Source organism: Micromys minutus (genome assembly GCF_963924665.1).
Source record: "Micromys minutus genome assembly, chromosome: 28".
Taxonomy (NCBI): domain Eukaryota; kingdom Metazoa; phylum Chordata; class Mammalia; order Rodentia; family Muridae; genus Micromys; species Micromys minutus.
Window position 1 is genome coordinate 13736815 of NC_137963.1, and position 18376 is coordinate 13755190.

Sequence of the window (18376 nt, forward strand, 5' to 3'; positions counted from 1 at the left end):
ATATTAGCCCTGCCTCCCAACCCTTAAAGTCATCAAGTGGGACCACGCCAACCTCGTGGCCACTTCAACATCACTTGCCTTCCTGCTGAAACACTGCAAAACTCAAGCCAAATTCGCTGCGATTAACCGGAGAGCTGCTCTGTACTCTTGACGAGTGAACTCTATTCTTGCTATCCTTCAGCTGTATGTGGCCTACAGAGAACACAGTGGCGGAACAGGGGAGTTCAAACACTCCAGGAAAAGATGCTGGAATTACAAAAAAAATAGTTATAAAGGTTAATAGTCTCCCTTTTCTTTTAAACATCTGGCAGAGAATCTAACCTATAGTAAATGCTTAACAAAACCAAATGGCATGAAAATGAACCTCTCTCCCTGTATTCTCCCAAGAATAAGGGAACAAAGGGTCAGACCAAGCAATGACTGTCACTTGCTTTTCTTACATCTTCCAAAGGCTTGACTGGGAATCTTTTTATCCAGTGTAGAGGAGGTGCCCTAGAGAGCTTCAGACACCAGGTAGAAAAGTGAACAGTGACATGACAACATATTTTAAATGAGGCACAATGCTATACGCTGGCCTCACTGTAGCTCAGACACATGGACAAATGGTAACGTGGAAATGTATAGAAAACATGAAATATTAACTAGCGTGGGGAGACGAACAGGCCGATGAACTTACTAAACGCAATTGTGGCTGGGGAAGGAAACAGCTGAGGCCGGCTCCAGTGGCCAAATAAAAGCCTGGAAAAGCATGAAAGGGGGGAAAAAACAAGACGGTTTAACATGGATGGGATACTAAGCCGATAGCACAGGGCTGCATCTAAAACCGCATGGCTAGATGGCTCCCCAAGTCCTCTGCGAACTGGGTCAGGTGTTTTCACATCCGAAGTCTCTTACCTTTCCCATACTCAGAGGCCACGGTTTTTCTTTGTCATGCAAATCGTCTAGTCCTCAAGATGAGGAGGTGCAACTGTTAAGATTAGCCTGTTTTGCTTGAAGGCTTTCAGAAAGGGGTCGGCAGGCTCCTAAAGGTTGCAGTGGTAGCATTGGTGTTGTGGTAAGAAAAATCCCTTCCCCACCCCCAACCCCCGGCCCCCAAATCTGCAGCTAGAGCCCTTGCTCCTCATTGATTTTCCAGGACTGACTGACAAGGAACATTTCACTCATCTAAAAACCCAGCGGAGGTGATTAAGTGTTTCTTGGAGGCAGGATCTGTTTATTGAAACAAGGTAGAGAGACCTACCAACTAACTGTCTTCCTCTCGGCCCACAAGGTCGAGAAAGGGACAAATTAGCCAGTTCATACCAGCTTTGTCTAAAAGCCAAAGCAGGGCAGATGCTGCAGAAAGGGGGGGGAAAATCCAGCTGGCAAACAGAAAGGCATTACCAGCAGCCCTGCATCCATTAGTCACTTCATGTTGTGCGACCCTGGTTTCCATCACTGTTACAGACTACACAAGACCCCCACCCTCAGCAAAAACAAACCCAGGGCTTGGAACCACCGCTGATGGTTTCTTAGTGACCGAGCCACTCTGACGCACTTTTAACAGGATTGATTTCTTCTCAGTTCTATAAACTTGGAATATCAGATACAATTTCACAATCCAGATACGGAGCTTCCCCTAACGGAAAGCGAGGAGAGCTTGTTCACCACCACACTGTTTCTTTACCCATCCTCTGACAGCTTTAAGGACACTGCCACCCACCGATAAACCATTTGGGGTTACTTAGTTTAGCCCTCTTGTTTCGAGGAAAGCAAGCTCTCTGGCTCGCTGTCAGTCCAGCACCTTAAGATGGAGACATGTTCCTCTGCAGACAGGGAGGCCTGCAGGACTTCAGTGCACACTCTCACTTCTTGTCTGTAACACACCTATGTGGTCATCTCCATTTACACACTATAATGCCTACCATAAGCGTAAGGTGGACACCCAGTTTTAAACAGGGTCCTGGTGAGGCTAGACTGATCCTGTTCAAATACACATGGGAGTGAGGATTCCCAGTGGTATTTGGGGATGCATTTTAAATGAAGGAGAATGCTAGGCTGTCAACAAAACACAGGATAAGCAAAATGGCACAACACAAGCTGTTACTCTCTCCCTTCCCAAATCCCGTATTTAATAAAGACATGAACATCACTGATGAAGAAAGTAACTAGTTTTATTAGTTTAATGCTTGATAGAACAGAAATAAATCTCAAGGTCAAACGATATGCACTCACTTGAAGAAAATACAGAGTTAGCTACCTAATGGTTTGTTCCTCAGTAATGAAAATGGATGGATGTGTCGACCTTCCCCCCACATTGTTGGCTGAAGCCCACATTATATGATTCTTCCAACAGCCCTAAGCACAGGTCAGTGGAAACAGTATGAAATGCTTTGAGCTCTAGAAAGTATCCCAGGTTTGCTGGATATGTTAGCATCTTCTGTATGTTCTCATCTGCCTTGGCTACGGCATAATTCTAACCTATAGTGATTTCTACACTGAAGTGTTCAACACCATCCAACTAGGGTCAGTCGAACCATCCTCTGGCACGTCTGCAAGGAGAAGACAATCCATGTTGGCAGAAGTTCCCCGGTCAGGAGGTCCTGCTTCCCAAAGGGACTATGTCACCTTAGGTGGCACTTAAGAATGCACTCTTACACTGGTAAAGGTGATCAAAGGAGACACCATGCTACGGAGATATAGTATCACTGAAGGGTCAGGCAGATCCCACCAGAGCATGCACACAGAATGCAGCCAGAGTTAAAGCCACAGATGAAGCGCACCGTAACAGGAAAGGGACAGTAGACTAGGGACCTCAGAGTCCAGAGGGAAAGACCAATGACAATTCAATACCAATACAAGTTTCAAACACAGGGGCAAAGGGGCTAAAGTGGTTCTCTCTACTAAAGCCTTGGAAGTGCCTAACTTCTAAGCAACTTTTGCTAAGAGCATCATCTATTCTACTTGGGATAAAGTACCTGTTCAAGCGCTATGCTCTAAATTCAGAAGAGAAGGGGAAGGGGGAGCGGGAAGAGGGGACTAACAAACGAAATCACTGAAAGCCAGAGCTTCTACGATTCTAAAGCGACCCTACTAGAATCAGGCCACACCTACTCTACGGCACCATCAACAGGGAAGGAAGGAAAGGGAAGGAAATGAGGTTGGGGGAAAGAAGAAACGGGTATCTCTCATCTTTTAAGGGGTGGAATATCTTCTCAGATGGTAGCTGTAGATCTTGACACAATGATCCCAACAGTCCAAGACCAGCAGCTGCCCCTTGGGTGTGAGGGCGATACCCACTGGGCAGGTCAGGCCCTCGCGAATGAGGACACTGTAGCCACCGCCCTTGGGGAAATGGAGGATTTCCTTGCGGCTGCTGTCGGCCACAATGAGGTCACCCCGGGCATCCACACACATGCCAGCGATGCAGCGGAAATCTTCGTTCTCGGAGAAGAAGTGGCTGATCTGCCGGCCCAGCTGCCCGTCGGGGCCCACGGAGCCGATGGAGAAGCCGCCCTCCAGGTGGTGTTCATTTTGTCGGTTTTCCACATTGAGCCCTAAGCCTTGGGTGAAGTAGACTGTGCCTTCGGCATCACAGGTGACAAACTTGGGCCTCACTGCACTGCAGAGGCAGCTGTACTTGACGACTCCGGCTCCGCGGTCCACCGTGAAACACCAGAGCTTCCCGCCTTCCACGTCAGTCACCACGAACTGGCCGGACGGGAGGGCTGTGATGCCCCACGGCTTGCTCAGCTGGCTCCTGTGACAGGCCACACAGTGGCCATCCAAAGTGTAGACTTTGAGGGAGTTGTCGTAGCTGTCGGTGACGCCGATCAGCCCATGGCAGTTCATGGCCACTGAGAGGGGAGTGAGATTGGGCAAGTCGGCTCCGAGGAAGCTCAGCACAAAGCTGTCGATGCCGCTGGGGCTGCGGCGGATCTCCTTCAGGAAGCCTTTGCGGTTGAACACTTGGATGCGGAAGTTGCCACGGTCGGCAACCAGCACCTCACTCTGACTGGTCACGTAGAGACTGACTGGGAGATTGAACATGCCTGGAGTGCTGCCCTTCGCCCCCATCTTCTTCAGGAAGAGACACTGCTGGATCCCGGAGGCTGCCTCAGAGCCCCGCAGCTTCGCAGGGGAAGCCCTAGGGCTGGGAACGACTTCCTCGGGGCTCATGTCCATCTCTCTAAAGGTGACAGAGGCCGAGGCAGAAGACGTTGCTCCCTCCTCCGAGGCCCAGGAATCTTCCATATTAACTGTCCGGGGCTTCTTAACAGCCTGGCCGATTTGCAGAGGACCAACATGCCCGACTTTTAGGAGCTCTACGTCTTGCAGGGTAAGCTCCCGGGGTAGGTTGGCAGTGAACTCTGGCTCCTCCTCGTCTGCTGTCTCCTCCAGGAGCGCTACATCAGCTTGCTTGATCTTGGCTAGAAAGTAGTCACAGCGAGACACGGCCTGCACCTCCGCAATGTTGAGTAGGTAGCTCTGTTCCTCTACCAGTTGGCTGTTGGACTTCTCAACCTCAGCCAGGGAGCCTGTGAAGAACTTTCGAGAGCGGGCTAGCTCTTCCTGGACCCTGCGCTCCTCGTGGCCATATTCTTGGAGAACAGCCTTGTACCTTGCCTGAAGATCCCTGGAGACCCCCTCCAAAGCTGCCTTCCTCCTTTGCAGCTCTCCAGTAAGTTCCCTTAGGCGAGTCAACTTCTCCCCGAAGTCCCTCCGCCGTTCCTCCGCCGCCTCCTTGACCGGGAGGGTGCAGTGGCCAGGAGGCTGGTGATCCGCTTCCCGGCAGGGCTCACACAACACCAAACCACAGGTTCGGCAGAACTGCCGAGGCAGCCGCCGGCCACAGGCTCGGCACATGAGCAGCCCGACGGCCTCACTGAGCCCGGCCGTGTCAATGATCTTCAGCACCGTCAGGTTGTCGGTCAGCTGGCTCAGGCTGGTGATGCGAGTAATCTTGCTGCAAAAGGGACAGCGGACACCATTGATGCTACTGGCTAGGAGCTTCTCCAGACACTGGCGGCAGATGGTATGGCCACAGTGCAGCAGCTTGGGCCGCAGTTGCTCTTCGGTGAAGGACTCCATGCAGATGGGACATTCTAGCACTTCCCGGAGGGCATCCAGGTTCAGGTGAGAAGCCGCCGCTGCCGCCGCCGCCGCCGCTGCAGCCATTGCTCTTCCGGTGAGGGTTCCTGCTAGTTAACACAGCCTAGAGCCGGACAGCTTAATACTCATGCCCCAGTATCAAATTCCTGCTAAGGAGAAAAACAAACCATTATTCACTTCTCCATGCCCATAGAAGTTAATCCAGTCTAGAAACACTTAGAGAATAGCTATCATCATCCACGTAATCATTAACCTATTTACAAATATTTATGGCAGTCATTAGCAATACTCCCCCAACCCCCCCACAAAGCATTATGTTACAGGAGAATTCAGGAAGGAGCCTAAATTCTAAATTACCTGAAGGTCAGTTTCCCTATCATCTATAAAACAGAAATGACAGCATCTGTCTTAACGTGGGCACTAGAAGGGCTAAATAATACGATAAACAAGCCGGAAAGCAGGGAGTAAGTAACCCTGCCTGGCAGATAAGCTCACATGAAGGTCGACACTGTGGGACACAGTAGGTAGAGTCATGGCTACAAGTCAACTGAGGAAGGTTGTTCACAAAAGGCGCTACTTGTAAGCCGAGGGGGCAATGACACAAATAGTTATTGTACGCAAAGAACACCATGAGTCAAAGAACACCATGAGTCGGTGTCCGAGCCTTTTCATTCCTTCATTGAGTTGATGGCCTCTGATGTGTCCCTGGGGGAGAGGAAACTCCCATGACCGCACTTAAGTCATCTGCAAGCCTTCAGATAAGGAAGGTATAAAAGTTTTTTCATCTGTTCCTCTTCCTACTTAGCCTAACCCAGGGGCAGTCTAGGCAACACATAGAAACAAGGCTTGACATTTCAACACACACACCCTGCTCGACTTTGGAAATGCAAGATGTGTCAGTTGGGAATCAAGGCAGACTCAGTCTGACAGATAGCGGGCTCTTCAGAGAGGCTGGAGCACTCGCTTCAGCCGGAGAGGAGACAGAAATAAGACGGGAGCATAATCCACAGAGGGCGCAGCCTTAACCAAGCCGGGCAGACACAAAGTCCTGCGAATTGTACTGAGGACAGAGAACACTTGGTCTCGGTTAAATGGAAACAGTGTATCCTTTACTGGTTTACTGAAGGATCACATCTGCCCTAAGGGAACTTCCGTTCTCTCTCAGCCTTGCCTTAGAGCTGGAGGGGTGGAGAGCAGGTAGAGTGAGATGCACAGAAGTCATTTGAGGATGATTAGAGAGAGACCTTGAGGACAAAAGTGTCTTTCATGTGCAAATAAAATAGGAAATTCACTGTGACGGGTATGCTAGGACAGGAGCTAAGCAGCAAGGAACTGATATGCTAAGGATGAAAAGGACTGTGTGTGTGTGTGTGTGTGTGTGTGTGGTCCCTCTATAGCTAGGAAACTGATCTGGTATCCTAGCACCTACTATGTGCTACGCACTGTGTGTGCACTTATTCTCACATAACCCTCATTGTGCAAATATGCGAAGATATTTACTGTCCCACTTCAGCAACGAGAACCCTGAACTTTAGAAAAACGAGCTCCAGGTCTCAGTGGTCAAACATGGCACCTTTACTTATTTTTAACCCAACGTTATTTCCAAGAGTTTTCTTTTTTCAGTCTTTCGGTATTTACTAACAAGTGCTGTCCACTCTGGGCTAGGATACACTGCCTTTGAAACACTCTTCTCTCCCTGAGAAACGAACAATTATGTAGCCAACCGGGTGGAGCATATTGACTTATTGGCTGGGTGACCCAGTCCCACACTCTTGCTTTGAAACTATCACAATTCAGATCCATGCCTTGGCAAAACAAATGACCGGGCAGCGGGAACTTTAAATGCTCTCCTGTGGATATTCCAACAGTGAATGCTCAATTCAATTCTCAAACGCCATGGGCATAGGGCAGCCCCCACAGAAACACCAATAGAAGCCCTGACCCAGGAGCCATGACAGCCACTCAGTCCTAACCAATAGCTTTCTCCTGTCTCCTGTCATCTGTGAGAACAGACTGAGGGGCAGCATTTGGTGTTTGGATCCCAAGCATGTTACCTTACATTGTGCAGGGACATCTGTTCTTCCTGGAGCTGGCGCTGCCGCAGACCAGCTTGTTACACAAGTCTGCCAATTTGTAAAAATACTAGCAAATCCTTTCCCCAGATTTCTTTCGATTCCAAAGCTTCCTGCCTGTGTAAGCAATCAGCTCCATGAAATGAACTGATTATACCCATGCCCAACCGCAAGCTATTTCTCCAGCTTTACCAGGTTTCCAAAAAGTTGTCAAAAAAAAAAAAAAAAAAAAAAAAAAAAAAAATCCATGCACTAAAGATTCTGGCTTTGGAGAAGTGTAGACCTGCAAAATGCCTGAACTTATTTCCGTCCCATCATCCCAAAACACAGCTTTCACTTAGGCTAAGACAGACCCAGCAGCCAGGCTGACCCTGCCTCTCCTCCAGATGGGCATGCCTGACCACTCCCATTGCTACCAAGACCGAATCACACAGAAGCTCAATTTAACTTCAACATCCCTGAAAAGACTTTTCCAGTGAGAGGAACTGCCTCACTATGCCAAGCCTGCTGCCCATCCCCTGCCTCGGCTATAAAAATCAGTACCCAAGCAGAATGCAAAACCAACACACCATTTACAGCCCTGGGTGCCTCCACAATCCCTGAAACACACTTCCCATTCTTCAGTCTGTGCTCCCAAATCTTGCCCTTCCATTTTTACATCCCCTCCCAGATCTAAGACAGCCTCATCCTCTCCTGACACCACGAAGCTTTGCCAGTCTGTGAAACAGGTAGCCAGGGAGTCGTAAGAACAAAGAGTAAGCAGATAACATAAGCCTTGAAGGGCAACAGGACAAGACAGAATTTTTGGAGCTTTATTACAGAATGTGGGGCGAATGGCAAATTACCTAACATCTCTAGAACTGGCAAGTTACTCAACTTTTCCATGCCTGGCAAGTTATTCCGACACTCTATGCCTGGTAAATGTCTTACCTCGTTTCTACCTATTTTCTTAGTTAAAAAAAAAAAAAAAAGAAAAGAAAGAAAGAAAAAGAAAAGACAATTACCACGAAAACTAGGGATAATACATATAAATACTTATGCTGATAATTGATAGGCAAGCAATGACATTTTCATAGTTAATGACAATGACTATTTATCCTAATTCTGTTAGCAATCAAGAGCATTAAGATTCATAACCAGTGCCTGTATTAGCAAATAATTCAGTTTACAATCCAAGTTTTTGAAAGGAATGAAGAATTGCCCTGTCATGGACTGCAAAGGCCTAGAAAGATTACTAAAAGGACTAGTTAACTTGGGAGGGATTTGGTGGAGAATGTGGTCGACTAGGCCAGGAAGCAATGAAAACACCACTTCCAGTTCACATATCAACCGCTGGAGCCCATTCTAGCGGAGTCAATTTGGAAAGCTAGCGCAAGGAGACTCAGACCAAGAGAGGGAAATTAGCTACTCACACATCCTAGGGCAAAACTCGGGCAAAGGGGAACGGGCAAGAAGTTAACAGTACACACGAATACAGAAAGTGCATGCCGGAAATGGGCATTCTGGCTTTATATAGCAGCTCTACCACTGACAGTGGAGATCCAAAAGGTTACCTGGCATCTCAGCTTCCATATGAAACGGTCTTTAAAGGCCATGCCTTAACAGAAGGCAGAGATTAAGAGAGACTGAGCCCAAAGCACTTGGGACAGCAGCAAGCTAGTCACTGAATTAACTGTGTGGAAGAGCTTTTATTATTATCGGCAGGAGCAGTGACTATAATGGCTACTGCTTGCCACAGCCACTAGCCAGCCTGTGAGAGGAAATGGACAGGCACCTGTCATGAGGCAAACACCTCAGGCCTCAGACATACATTTAAATAACTAAACTCAGAGCCCTCTGTTACATGATCTCCAGCAGAGCCAACAGTCCGAGCTTGAGTCTCCACCTAACAGTATTCTTTAGATACCTTTCTTTCCCATGCCCCTCTTTGAGCCTCAGGGAATTAGGCCAAAAGCAAACCTGGAGATCTTTAAGCAATTAAGGAAGCAGATCTTTACTAAGCAGTTGCCACTGGTTTAGCCCCACCATGAAGGGGATGGAGACGCCCTTTAGAAAGAGATGTGCAAAAAAAAAAAAAAAACTATTTATCTAAACAACTTGACATAAAGGAACATTCTACAGTTACTATCATGGCATTTTTATTTTGTGCCTTCTACACGTCACGTGGGTTCTCTTAACTGTGTGACGGAAGTGTTAGTCCCTATCCTAAATAACACTCAGAAAAAAGTCACCTGTCCGGGTTCTCCCACCTCGGTCCATAGCAGAGTGGTCCCTCAGATGCCCCCATGTGAATTGTGCCACAGAAGGACTCACTCGACACATGTACTTTCATAGACAATGAGACTATGGTTACCTGCAGGCCAGATTTGGCTAACAGGTTGGCAAATTCGTCCAGGAATGACTTTTAAAACACTGCTCTTTCAGAAAGACACAATGGAAGAAGTCTCCCCTAGGTAAGGAGGGCCCACTTTAGGAGGCTTGCCAACTTGTGACTTCTGATTGACATGCCCATTTCGCTACTGGCTCTGAAAGCCAGGATACTGTCACTTAACTTGCCTAATCACTTCCTGCCTTACAGAATCAGGAGCAACACTGAGATTGTGGGATCTATGGAGACCATGTAGATTCATCAGCACTCACCGGAGCTCACTGTTTTTACAGGCAGAGGCTGCCAAGTGCTTAACCACCAAGCACAGCAGTAAAACACCTGATTCCAAGGCTAACTCAACCTCCCACCATCCGTGTTTCCCTGTGTGACGTGCGTTGAGATCACAGCTCAGTGTCCTGCCCTCAGCTCCAGTCTAAGTCTGTTTGGAAAGCTCAGTTCCGAGTTGATAAAGACAACAGCAACCCTTCAGTTCCAGAGACAAGATACACAAAGGAGGGCATTCAGAGCAGGCTCCTTCCGTCTAGCACTGCCCTTGAGCTTGAGCCTCCTTATCTCAGCTTTGTAGCCTAGCTCTATCTCTCCACTGACTCCGTTTTAAGAGCAAAGCAAGAACAAAGTCCAGGGCTTCTCCAGATCAAGAAAAGTCACCCCGGCTTTTAAATAAGGGGCAAGCCCCCTTTTCGTTAGGGAAGTGTGAAAAGGGAAGAAGGGAAGACCAAGAGGACTGCAGCCAAGAAGCAAGGAAAGAGAGGGTGGGGCTTTACACAAGTGACCTCCTAAGCCTTAGTGTTGTAGGAAGGATATTTAGAAGGACTGTCATGAGAAGAAAGTACACGCAGATTTTTGAAAATAGCAAATACTGATCTAGGCACCAGACAGGAAGCAACCAGATTTATTTCACTGAGGCCTTAAAGCAGTCCTTTGATATAGGTCCCTGTAGAGTGTGTGCACCAAGAGGTCAATTAACTCTTAAGATTACAAAGCAGGAAGAGAAAAAAGCAAGGATGTGAAACCAGAATTCTGGACTCTGACGCCAGGTCCCTCCATTCCTGGCATGCTTGGCATTTCTGGCTAGGTGATGGTTTATTATGGGGGTTGTTCACTAGAAACCAGTAGCCCACCACAACTATGACAGCTGACAAACACCTCCATCCTGACATGGTTAAATGTTTCCTGGCAGAGCAAAACCACCCAGTCTGAGATCTCTGGCTTTCGGTCATGGCACAGGCTAAATACTCAGTACCTTCAAGGCTCTCCCTTGCTCCTACCTTGCTTTGTTTGTCACTCCTAATACTCCATTCACAGATGAGTGATAATAGACCTTCTATAAGACAGTGTCAGCTTTAGGCTAATTGTGCCTCATACCTCTGAGAGCCTGGGGGTACAGGGAAAAGGGATACACAGAAGAAGCTCTTAGGTCAGTTACTGCTTCTTCCCCAAGGCCTATAAAGTCAAGTCACTGGTGGGGAGGCCGGAGTGGTCAGAGTGGATTTAGTGAGAATACATGCCTGCCTCAGGATTAAAGGGCCTTTAGTTAGTGAGGAAGACTGCCCTTCAGAGAATGTCAAACTCTCCTTCAGGATTTCTGAAGACTAGAAATCCTGTCTTCATTCCCAAACTCCTACATCCTCCTAAATTCCATTCATTCATACATAGTTTATTTATAAGTTCCGTTCAGGTCCCAGGGTCTCCAGAACACCCTCTGGGTTCAATTATGCAACAAATCAAAACAAAGCAAACAAACAAAAACCCTAATACCTCCTTTAGTGGCCCGAAGAACCAACTCACAAATCTCATCTGGTTTTGAATCCTAGTTACAACATTCAGTCCTTTACAAACCTCGTTCTCAACCATAAATCCCGAATCTAGAATCCAACCTTTTAGACTGTATGCTGCAACCTTGCAACCCACCCAGAGCTCTTATGTGCCCCACATCCCTCTGATACATCCTTTAATCTAAAATTCCTACACCTATCACCCCTGCGTACCAGCTCCAAACTCCAATCCTGTACCTCAGATTTCTGCCCTCCTTCGATCCGATCCCTCATCTGCATTCCCCATCTTGTGCTGTGCCACCTCCACCCCCCATCCCCCGCCCCCGTCTAGCCTCACGTGTTGCCTTCAAACCTTTGCTGCGATTTGCTAACTGGCCACCGATTCCCTTGGGAACTCACCCCTCAATCTTTCCTAGATTCCGCTACAGAAATCCCTTTCTCTTCAGCAATTAGGATTTTCCAAGACCCTGGCTGTTTTGATCTCAGATCTTGCTTCCATTACACCGATTTCCTCAAAGCCCCTAAGATTCTGCCCGCCAACACCCAACCTCATCCAGGCCTGCCAAATTCCTTTCTGCTTCTGATAGTCTGCACCCAGATACCCCCAGGGCCTTCAGATCCTCCCATCTCCCACAAGCTGGACCCCGTCTTCCCGCATGGGCCCCCACATTACCTCATACCTCCCGACATGCTGCAACTGCAAATTTCCTCAGCCCCTTTGCTCCCCTCCCCCAGCTGCATCTCAGCCCCGCCGAATCGCTCCAGACCCCGTCCCTCCCCAACCCGGTCCTGCCACTCCGATCCAGTCCCCAATTCCTGCCATTCAATCTTGGAGCCCCGCGACCCACCACGGTCCCTGGTCGCAGACCCTCCTTCCCGCCCCCTACCTGACCGCCCGCGGCTCCGACGCGAGTCCACCGCTGCCAGCCCACCCGCCCGCTGCCTTCTGCGCAAGCGCCAGGGCGTACTTCCCATGGCAGTCGCCAATTCGTAGAATCGCCTGTCCGTCAACTTGCCCCGCCTCCCGAGGCATGCTGGGGCTTGTAGGTCCGGGGGCCCAGCGCCCGAGGCCCAGCTGAATGGATAGGGATGGCTCCGGAAACCTAGGCCATTGCATTGTGTGATCCAGCTTTCTGACCTATTTCAGAGTCTAAACACGGTTAGTCAATGCTGATCCCCAGTGATCGTCGTCAGAAAGTTCGGTCACCTTGCAGATTAACGCCTCTTTGAACACTCCTTTCAAAGAGCAGCAGTTCCCCGGGCTAGGTATTTCAGCCTGTAACACAACCCGTCTCAGAACACAGGGCGTTTAGGAATGAGGTTTTCTTTGTCAAACAGCGTGGAGGCGAATGGCAGAGAGAGAAAACGGAAAAGCCTGCCTTGAGCCTTATTAGATGGGAGGTTTTGTGACCCTCTGATTGGCCAGGACCAATTGGTCCTGAAGGTAGTTTGGGGACAGGTAATACCTGCTTTTGAGGAATATGAAGGAATCTGAAATATGCTCTCAAATTTGAAATTCTACCAAGCCGAGTACCTTCTGCACTGATGATAAGACGACAAACAAAACCGGAAAAATCTTTAAACACTTTCAAACTACAGACTTCGGGAAGAAACTGAGACCTAGGAAGAATTAAATGCCAACGTAACCAGAACCTGTATTTAATTTCTGAGAAGCAATGTTTCTTTATTGCAAAATAAAGTTAAGGGTTGTTTTGATGAGTTACTAGGAACTCAGAAAGGTGGGGAAAGCAAATTCACACACACACACACACACACACACACCACTTTATCCACGGTTCGGGATCCACCAGACATCAATTTTGATGGAACTCTGAATCAGGCTATTCATTCTCCAGCTGGGCTCTCTTCTTAGCGTTCTCACACAGTTTTAGCCCTGGCCAGATTTCTGAATTATACATTCTGAGTACCATGTTGTTATCTCAGATAATTCTAGAGCCCTGAGCCAACCCAGAATCCAGAACTCCCAAAGCCTGCCCAGAAAACTTGTGACTCAACGTTCTCTGAAGAAATCCTATCTGTGCGGACAATTGTGCTGGTTGACCAAATACCTAGAAAGTCAAGACTGGAAGGATAAAACATGGTGTAGATACATGGTCAAATTTATCGTGGGCTAACTTTAGTTCTTTTCATGGCCATTTCTCACCAACCTCTGACTCTGACAAATGACTCTTACTTAAAACTGTTGGAATGTAAAGTTGGAAAACCACTAGCTTCTGATAGTTCTAAAGCTAAAAATGTTACAAAGTCTGGAAAAGATAAAAAAAAAAAAAAAAAAAAAAAAATGTTCCCAAGGACTGGGGAGATGACTCAGTGGTTAAGAGCAATGACTGCTCTTCTAGAGGTCCTGAGTTCAAATCCTGACAACCACAAGTTGGCTCACAACCATCTGTAATGGGATCTGACACCCTCTTCTTGTGTGTCTGAAGACAGCTACAGTGAACTTATATATAGTAAATATATAAGTCTAAAAAGAAAAAAAGAAATGTCCCCACCTTACTGTAGCCCCCCCCCCACCTGATATCCCCCCACAATGCAATATATTGGCTTAGGAGTTCTTTTTCATAGGCCTCTTCCACTGTAGAATGTTATTTGAGATAAATGAGAATCTGTATTTACATGCTATGATTATTCATATTTGACTCTGAATTCCATTGGAAGCTGAAAAAGAAAAGAAGCGTTCTACCCTCTCTCCTTTTCTGACATCTGAAATTCAGGCTCTGTGACCAGAGACCTAGCTCCATAAAAAAGTTGCTTTAGAAACTAACTATGACTTTGCTCCTGTTTTGTTTATTTGACACAGGGTTTGGGGCCCAACCTAGGCTTGTCCTGTACCCCACTAGGTAGCTGTGTTGGTAAGTTGTTGGTTCTGTTTGTTCGGGTTTTTTTGTTTGTTTGTTTGTTTGTTTTGTTTTTGTTTTTTTCTTATTTTGTTTTGTTTGGTCAATGTCACGAAAATCTAGACACCTCCAGGAACCTTACCTTAGAAAACACCTTCATCTGCTTAGCCCAGAGACGGGTCTATGGGACGTTTTCTTGAGGGATAATTAATATGAGAGTGGCATCCCTAGGTTCTGGGAGATAGAAGAAAGGTAGATAGGAAGCAGCATTCCCCCTTTATCTCTGCTTTAATTCCTGCCTCTGGGTTTCTGGCCTCTTAAGTCTCTGCCTTGTCTTCCCTTAATGATAGGTTGGCAAAAGAATGTGGAAAGCAAACAGCCCTCCCCAGATTGCTTTTTTTTTTTTTTTTTTTTTTTTTTTGCAACAAAAATAATTTTATAGTTGGAGGTCACCACAACTTGAAGAACTGTACTAAAGGGTTACAACATTAGGAAGGTTGAAAGTCACTTCTTTTTTTTATTTATTCACTTTACATACATCCTGATCACTACCCCTGCTTCTGGTCCTCCCTCACACAGTACCTCCCTCTCTTCTCTGAGAAGGTGGAGCCCCTCTGGGTATCCCCCAGCCCGGGCACATCAAAGGCAGCCCAGCTGGGGGAGCCAATTCCGCACGTGGGCAACAGCTTGAGGGATAATAGCTCCTGTTCAGTTGTTGGGGGACCCATATGAAGACTTAGTTGCACATCTGCTACAGATGTCGGGGGGCCTAGGTCCAGCCATGTATGAGAGATACTGTTTTAAATACAAAATACTCTCTAGGAAGCTCCTTAAATACTCTTTAGTCAACCTTTTGGTATAATGGGTTTTCATATAACTTTTCAATCCCCTATATTAATTTCCCAGGACTATAGACAAGCTACCAAAGACTAGGCTTCTGAAAGCAGGAGCAATGTATTCTCTTCCAATTCTGGGAAAGCAAGGAACATAAAGTCAAGGTGTTAGCAGGCCATTCTTTCTCATAAGCTTAGACTGAGAGTTTCCTCCTGTTTGTTCCTAGCCCCATGCAAACCTTGACCTGACCAACTGGTCAGAAGGGATTAAAGGGCCAGTGCTACCCTGGTTCCCTATTATCCTCCCTGAATATGTCTAAACGAGCCTCATTGTCCAGTCAGGTCATAACCTGATCTCTCAGAGGTTAGGATTTCAGCACATTCAATTGGAGGACAGGAATAAATGAAAGATACACTTTAATGAAAGATACACTTTGAGCTGAACACTGTTTCCTTTTTAAAATGGAGTTTTTTTGTTTTTTTTTTTTTTTTTTTTTTTTTTTTAATTACTCTGCAATAGCCAACTCTCACCATTTTGTTGGGGGTGAAATGAGAAAGCACTTAGCATTTTGTCTAACCTACTAAAATGTTCATTACCAAGACTTGGAATCATTATCTTAGTGAAAATATCATGTTTTAAAAGAGCAAGGACTTTGAAATCCTACACAGCTGCCACCTCACCACCTTCAGGTTGTTTGGGGGTTCAATGAAGACATGACTGGACATAAATAAGGCTTGCCTTGCTGACTTGTTGGAACCAAGAAACCCTTGGGAGCTTAGCATCAATATCCAATATTCACATTTCAGAACTGTGAATTTTCAGGAACTTAATGGATCATTTTATTTTGCTTTGCGTTGTGTTTTTTTAAGACAGGGTTTCTCTGTGTAGCCCCAACTATCTTGGTACTCGCTTTGTAGACCATGCTGGCATTGAACTCAAAGCCCCATCTCCCTCTGCCTCCCAAGTGCTGGGACTGAAGCCAGTCACCACCATCCCTGGCTTAGCATACCTTCTAAAGGATTTAATGAGCTATCGGTAAAGTGCTTAGTGTGAATGTTCGGCAATTATTATGACTGCTAATCTCAACAAAAGGATCCCTTTACATCCCCTGTTTACCTAATGAATGACAATAGGAAGAAACAAAGTGTCTTGCTTGCAAAATATAGAGGAGAAAAGTATAAGGAGATATAATTCTCACATATCATGACAAAATTTGTCTGAGAGTGCCTATTATTGTAATAGCTTTTTGTTAAATAATATAAATCCACATGTATTATTTACATCTATTTGTATTACTTGTTCTGATGATTTGCATATGCTTGGCCCAGAGAATGGCACTATTACAAGGTGTGGCCTTGTTGGAGGAAGTGTGTCACTCTGGTGGTATAGGCTTGGAGACACTCCTCCTTGCTGCCTGAGGATGCTCAGTCTGTTCGGGCTTCCTTCGAATGAAGACGTAGAACCCTCAGTTCCTCCTACACCATGCCTGCCTGGATGCTGCCATTCTCCCACCTTGATGATAATGGACTGACCCTCTGAACCTGTAAGCCAGCCCCAATTAAATGTTGTCATTTATAAGACATGCCGTGGTCATGGTGTCTGTTCACAGCAGTAAAACCCTAGTTAAGACAGAAGTTGGTACCAGGGACTGGGGTTTTGTTGTGATAGGCCTGACCATGCTTTTGTTTGGAAGAACGTGGATTTTGGGACTAGGAATTTGGAAAACTGTACAATACTTTAAATGCAGCTTAATAGGCTATCCTAGTAGGAATATAGAAGACTCTGTTACTAAGCGTGATTTGAAATTTGCCAACTTGGTGCAAGAGTTTTCAGTGGAGAATTTCCGTATTTGGCCTAGAAACAGTTTTTGTAGTATTTTGGTGAAGAACATGGCAGCTTTTTGCCCTTGTCCAAAGAGTCTGCTTGAGGCTGACGTGAAGAGATTTAGATTAATTGCTTTGAAAAAGGGAGTCTCAAGACAGCGTGTTGTAAATTCTGTTCTGTGGTTATTAAAGTTCGCTTTTATATATAAAGAGCATTTTAGTGAAAAGGAACAAGTTAAGAAAGAAAAAAATATATAAAATTTATGGTTTGAGTATTAAAGGAACACCAGGAAGTGAAAGAGATGAATCCTGTGTTCAAGAATATTGAGTTGAATTAAGGGAGTAATGACCTTGGGGCAAGATCCCGCCCAGCTAAATTATCTCCAGGCAATTTAGTAAAAACCTTTAATCCCAGGAGGCAAAGACTAGCAAGGCTAGCCTGCGGTCAAGGCTAGCCTAGACCAGAGCAAATTCTAATTGAAGAAAAGCTTAAATCCAGCTGTGGTGGTGCATATCTTTAATCTATAAAATAGATTTAATCAAGGTTAATCTACAGAGCAAGATTCAGGACAGACAAGTTTAGGCAGTGAAAGAGTTAGAAAAGAGGAAGCTGTGGTAATGTAATAGTGCAAGGGACCCGTGTTTCAGCTCCTACAAGCGCAGAACTCAGCAGTTTAGGCCGTGTGTCTCTGGCTTTATATTCAAGAGGAGAAGAAGACTACTGGGACAGTTGATGCTGGTCAGCTGGAGCTAAGAAATTAGTGGTGATTAAGAAGAAGCCAGCATCACTGAGGTGAAATCTTCTGGGAAGTGTTTTCTGAGAGCACCAAAGAGCTGTGTTCCAGAGATAGCCCAGGTTGTACCTCATGCTGCAGCTGTACTTGTGTAAGAGTCACCCAGGTGGTATGGGTTTTGAAGGCAGGAAGGTATCATGAAGAACAGCTGAGGCTTGGGACTGTGAAAGGCCATGGAAGGCCATTGGTGAAACAAGGTCATTGTAGTTGACAACTGAGTTATACAAGGGATTCCAAGCTTAACACCATAAAGGGAGCCTATGAGAGGCTATTAGTGAAGCCTAGTTGCAGAGGAAGACCCCAGTGTATTGGAGTTGCCGGTGCCATGGGATGATCACCAAGAACAGCAGCAGCCGTGCTACAGAGGCAGAGCTGGGGAAGTGATACCAGCCCTTTGGAGGAATCCAGAAGGTCATGTGTGGATTCCAGATATTGGAACAAGAAGCTATGAAGCTGAAGTTGACTTGGGGATACCAAGATGCTAAAGATGCCAGAGCTACAGGATACCTGCCAAGGAAAGCCGCTAACAGGGAGTGGAACCAGCTCAGGAGAAAGAAGTTTGTTACAGTCAACAAAGATGAAAAGGAAGGTGGAGATCTGAAGACTGCTTGGACATCAGACATGGAGATGGCAGAGTTCGGAGTTTGCCCAGATGGTTGTCTATATTAATTCAGGGATTACAGTTAAGTGATTGGATGGGTCTCAGAAGAGACTTTGAACTTTGGACTTTTAACATTGTT

General features: G+C 46.4%; 2 protein-coding genes across 6 annotated transcripts in view; one reads left to right on the plus strand and one right to left on the minus strand.

The window, feature by feature from the left end:
- Window positions 1-18376, plus strand: part of ASTN2 (astrotactin 2) — a gene marked incomplete at both ends in the record, with an annotated part of 945572 nt that overhangs the window by 700452 nt on the left and 226744 nt on the right. The gene's annotated exons all lie outside the window — the stretch shown is intronic.
- TRIM32 (tripartite motif containing 32) lies at window positions 2173-12260 on the minus strand. Of its 2 annotated transcripts, none has more exons than XM_080940284.1 (2): window positions 12215-12260; window positions 2173-5237 (listed from the first exon to the last, which is right to left on the minus strand). In XM_080940284.1, the coding sequence occupies exon 2, from the start codon at window positions 5155-5157 to the stop codon at window positions 3175-3177; it is 1983 nt and encodes a 660-aa protein (XP_080796410.1). In that variant the 5' UTR covers window positions 5158-5237; window positions 12215-12260; the 3' UTR covers window positions 2173-3174. The 2 variants fall into 2 exon arrangements, with proteins under 2 accessions (XP_080796410.1, XP_080796409.1); XM_080940283.1 differs by having other exon boundaries at window positions 2173-5240; window positions 12215-12254.

Bases quoted from the DNA above. Each gene is read 5' to 3' on its own strand.
- TRIM32 (XM_080940284.1), bottom strand. From the start codon at position 5,157: ATGGCTGCAGCGGCGGCGGCGGCGGCAGCGGCGGCTTCTCACCTGAAC.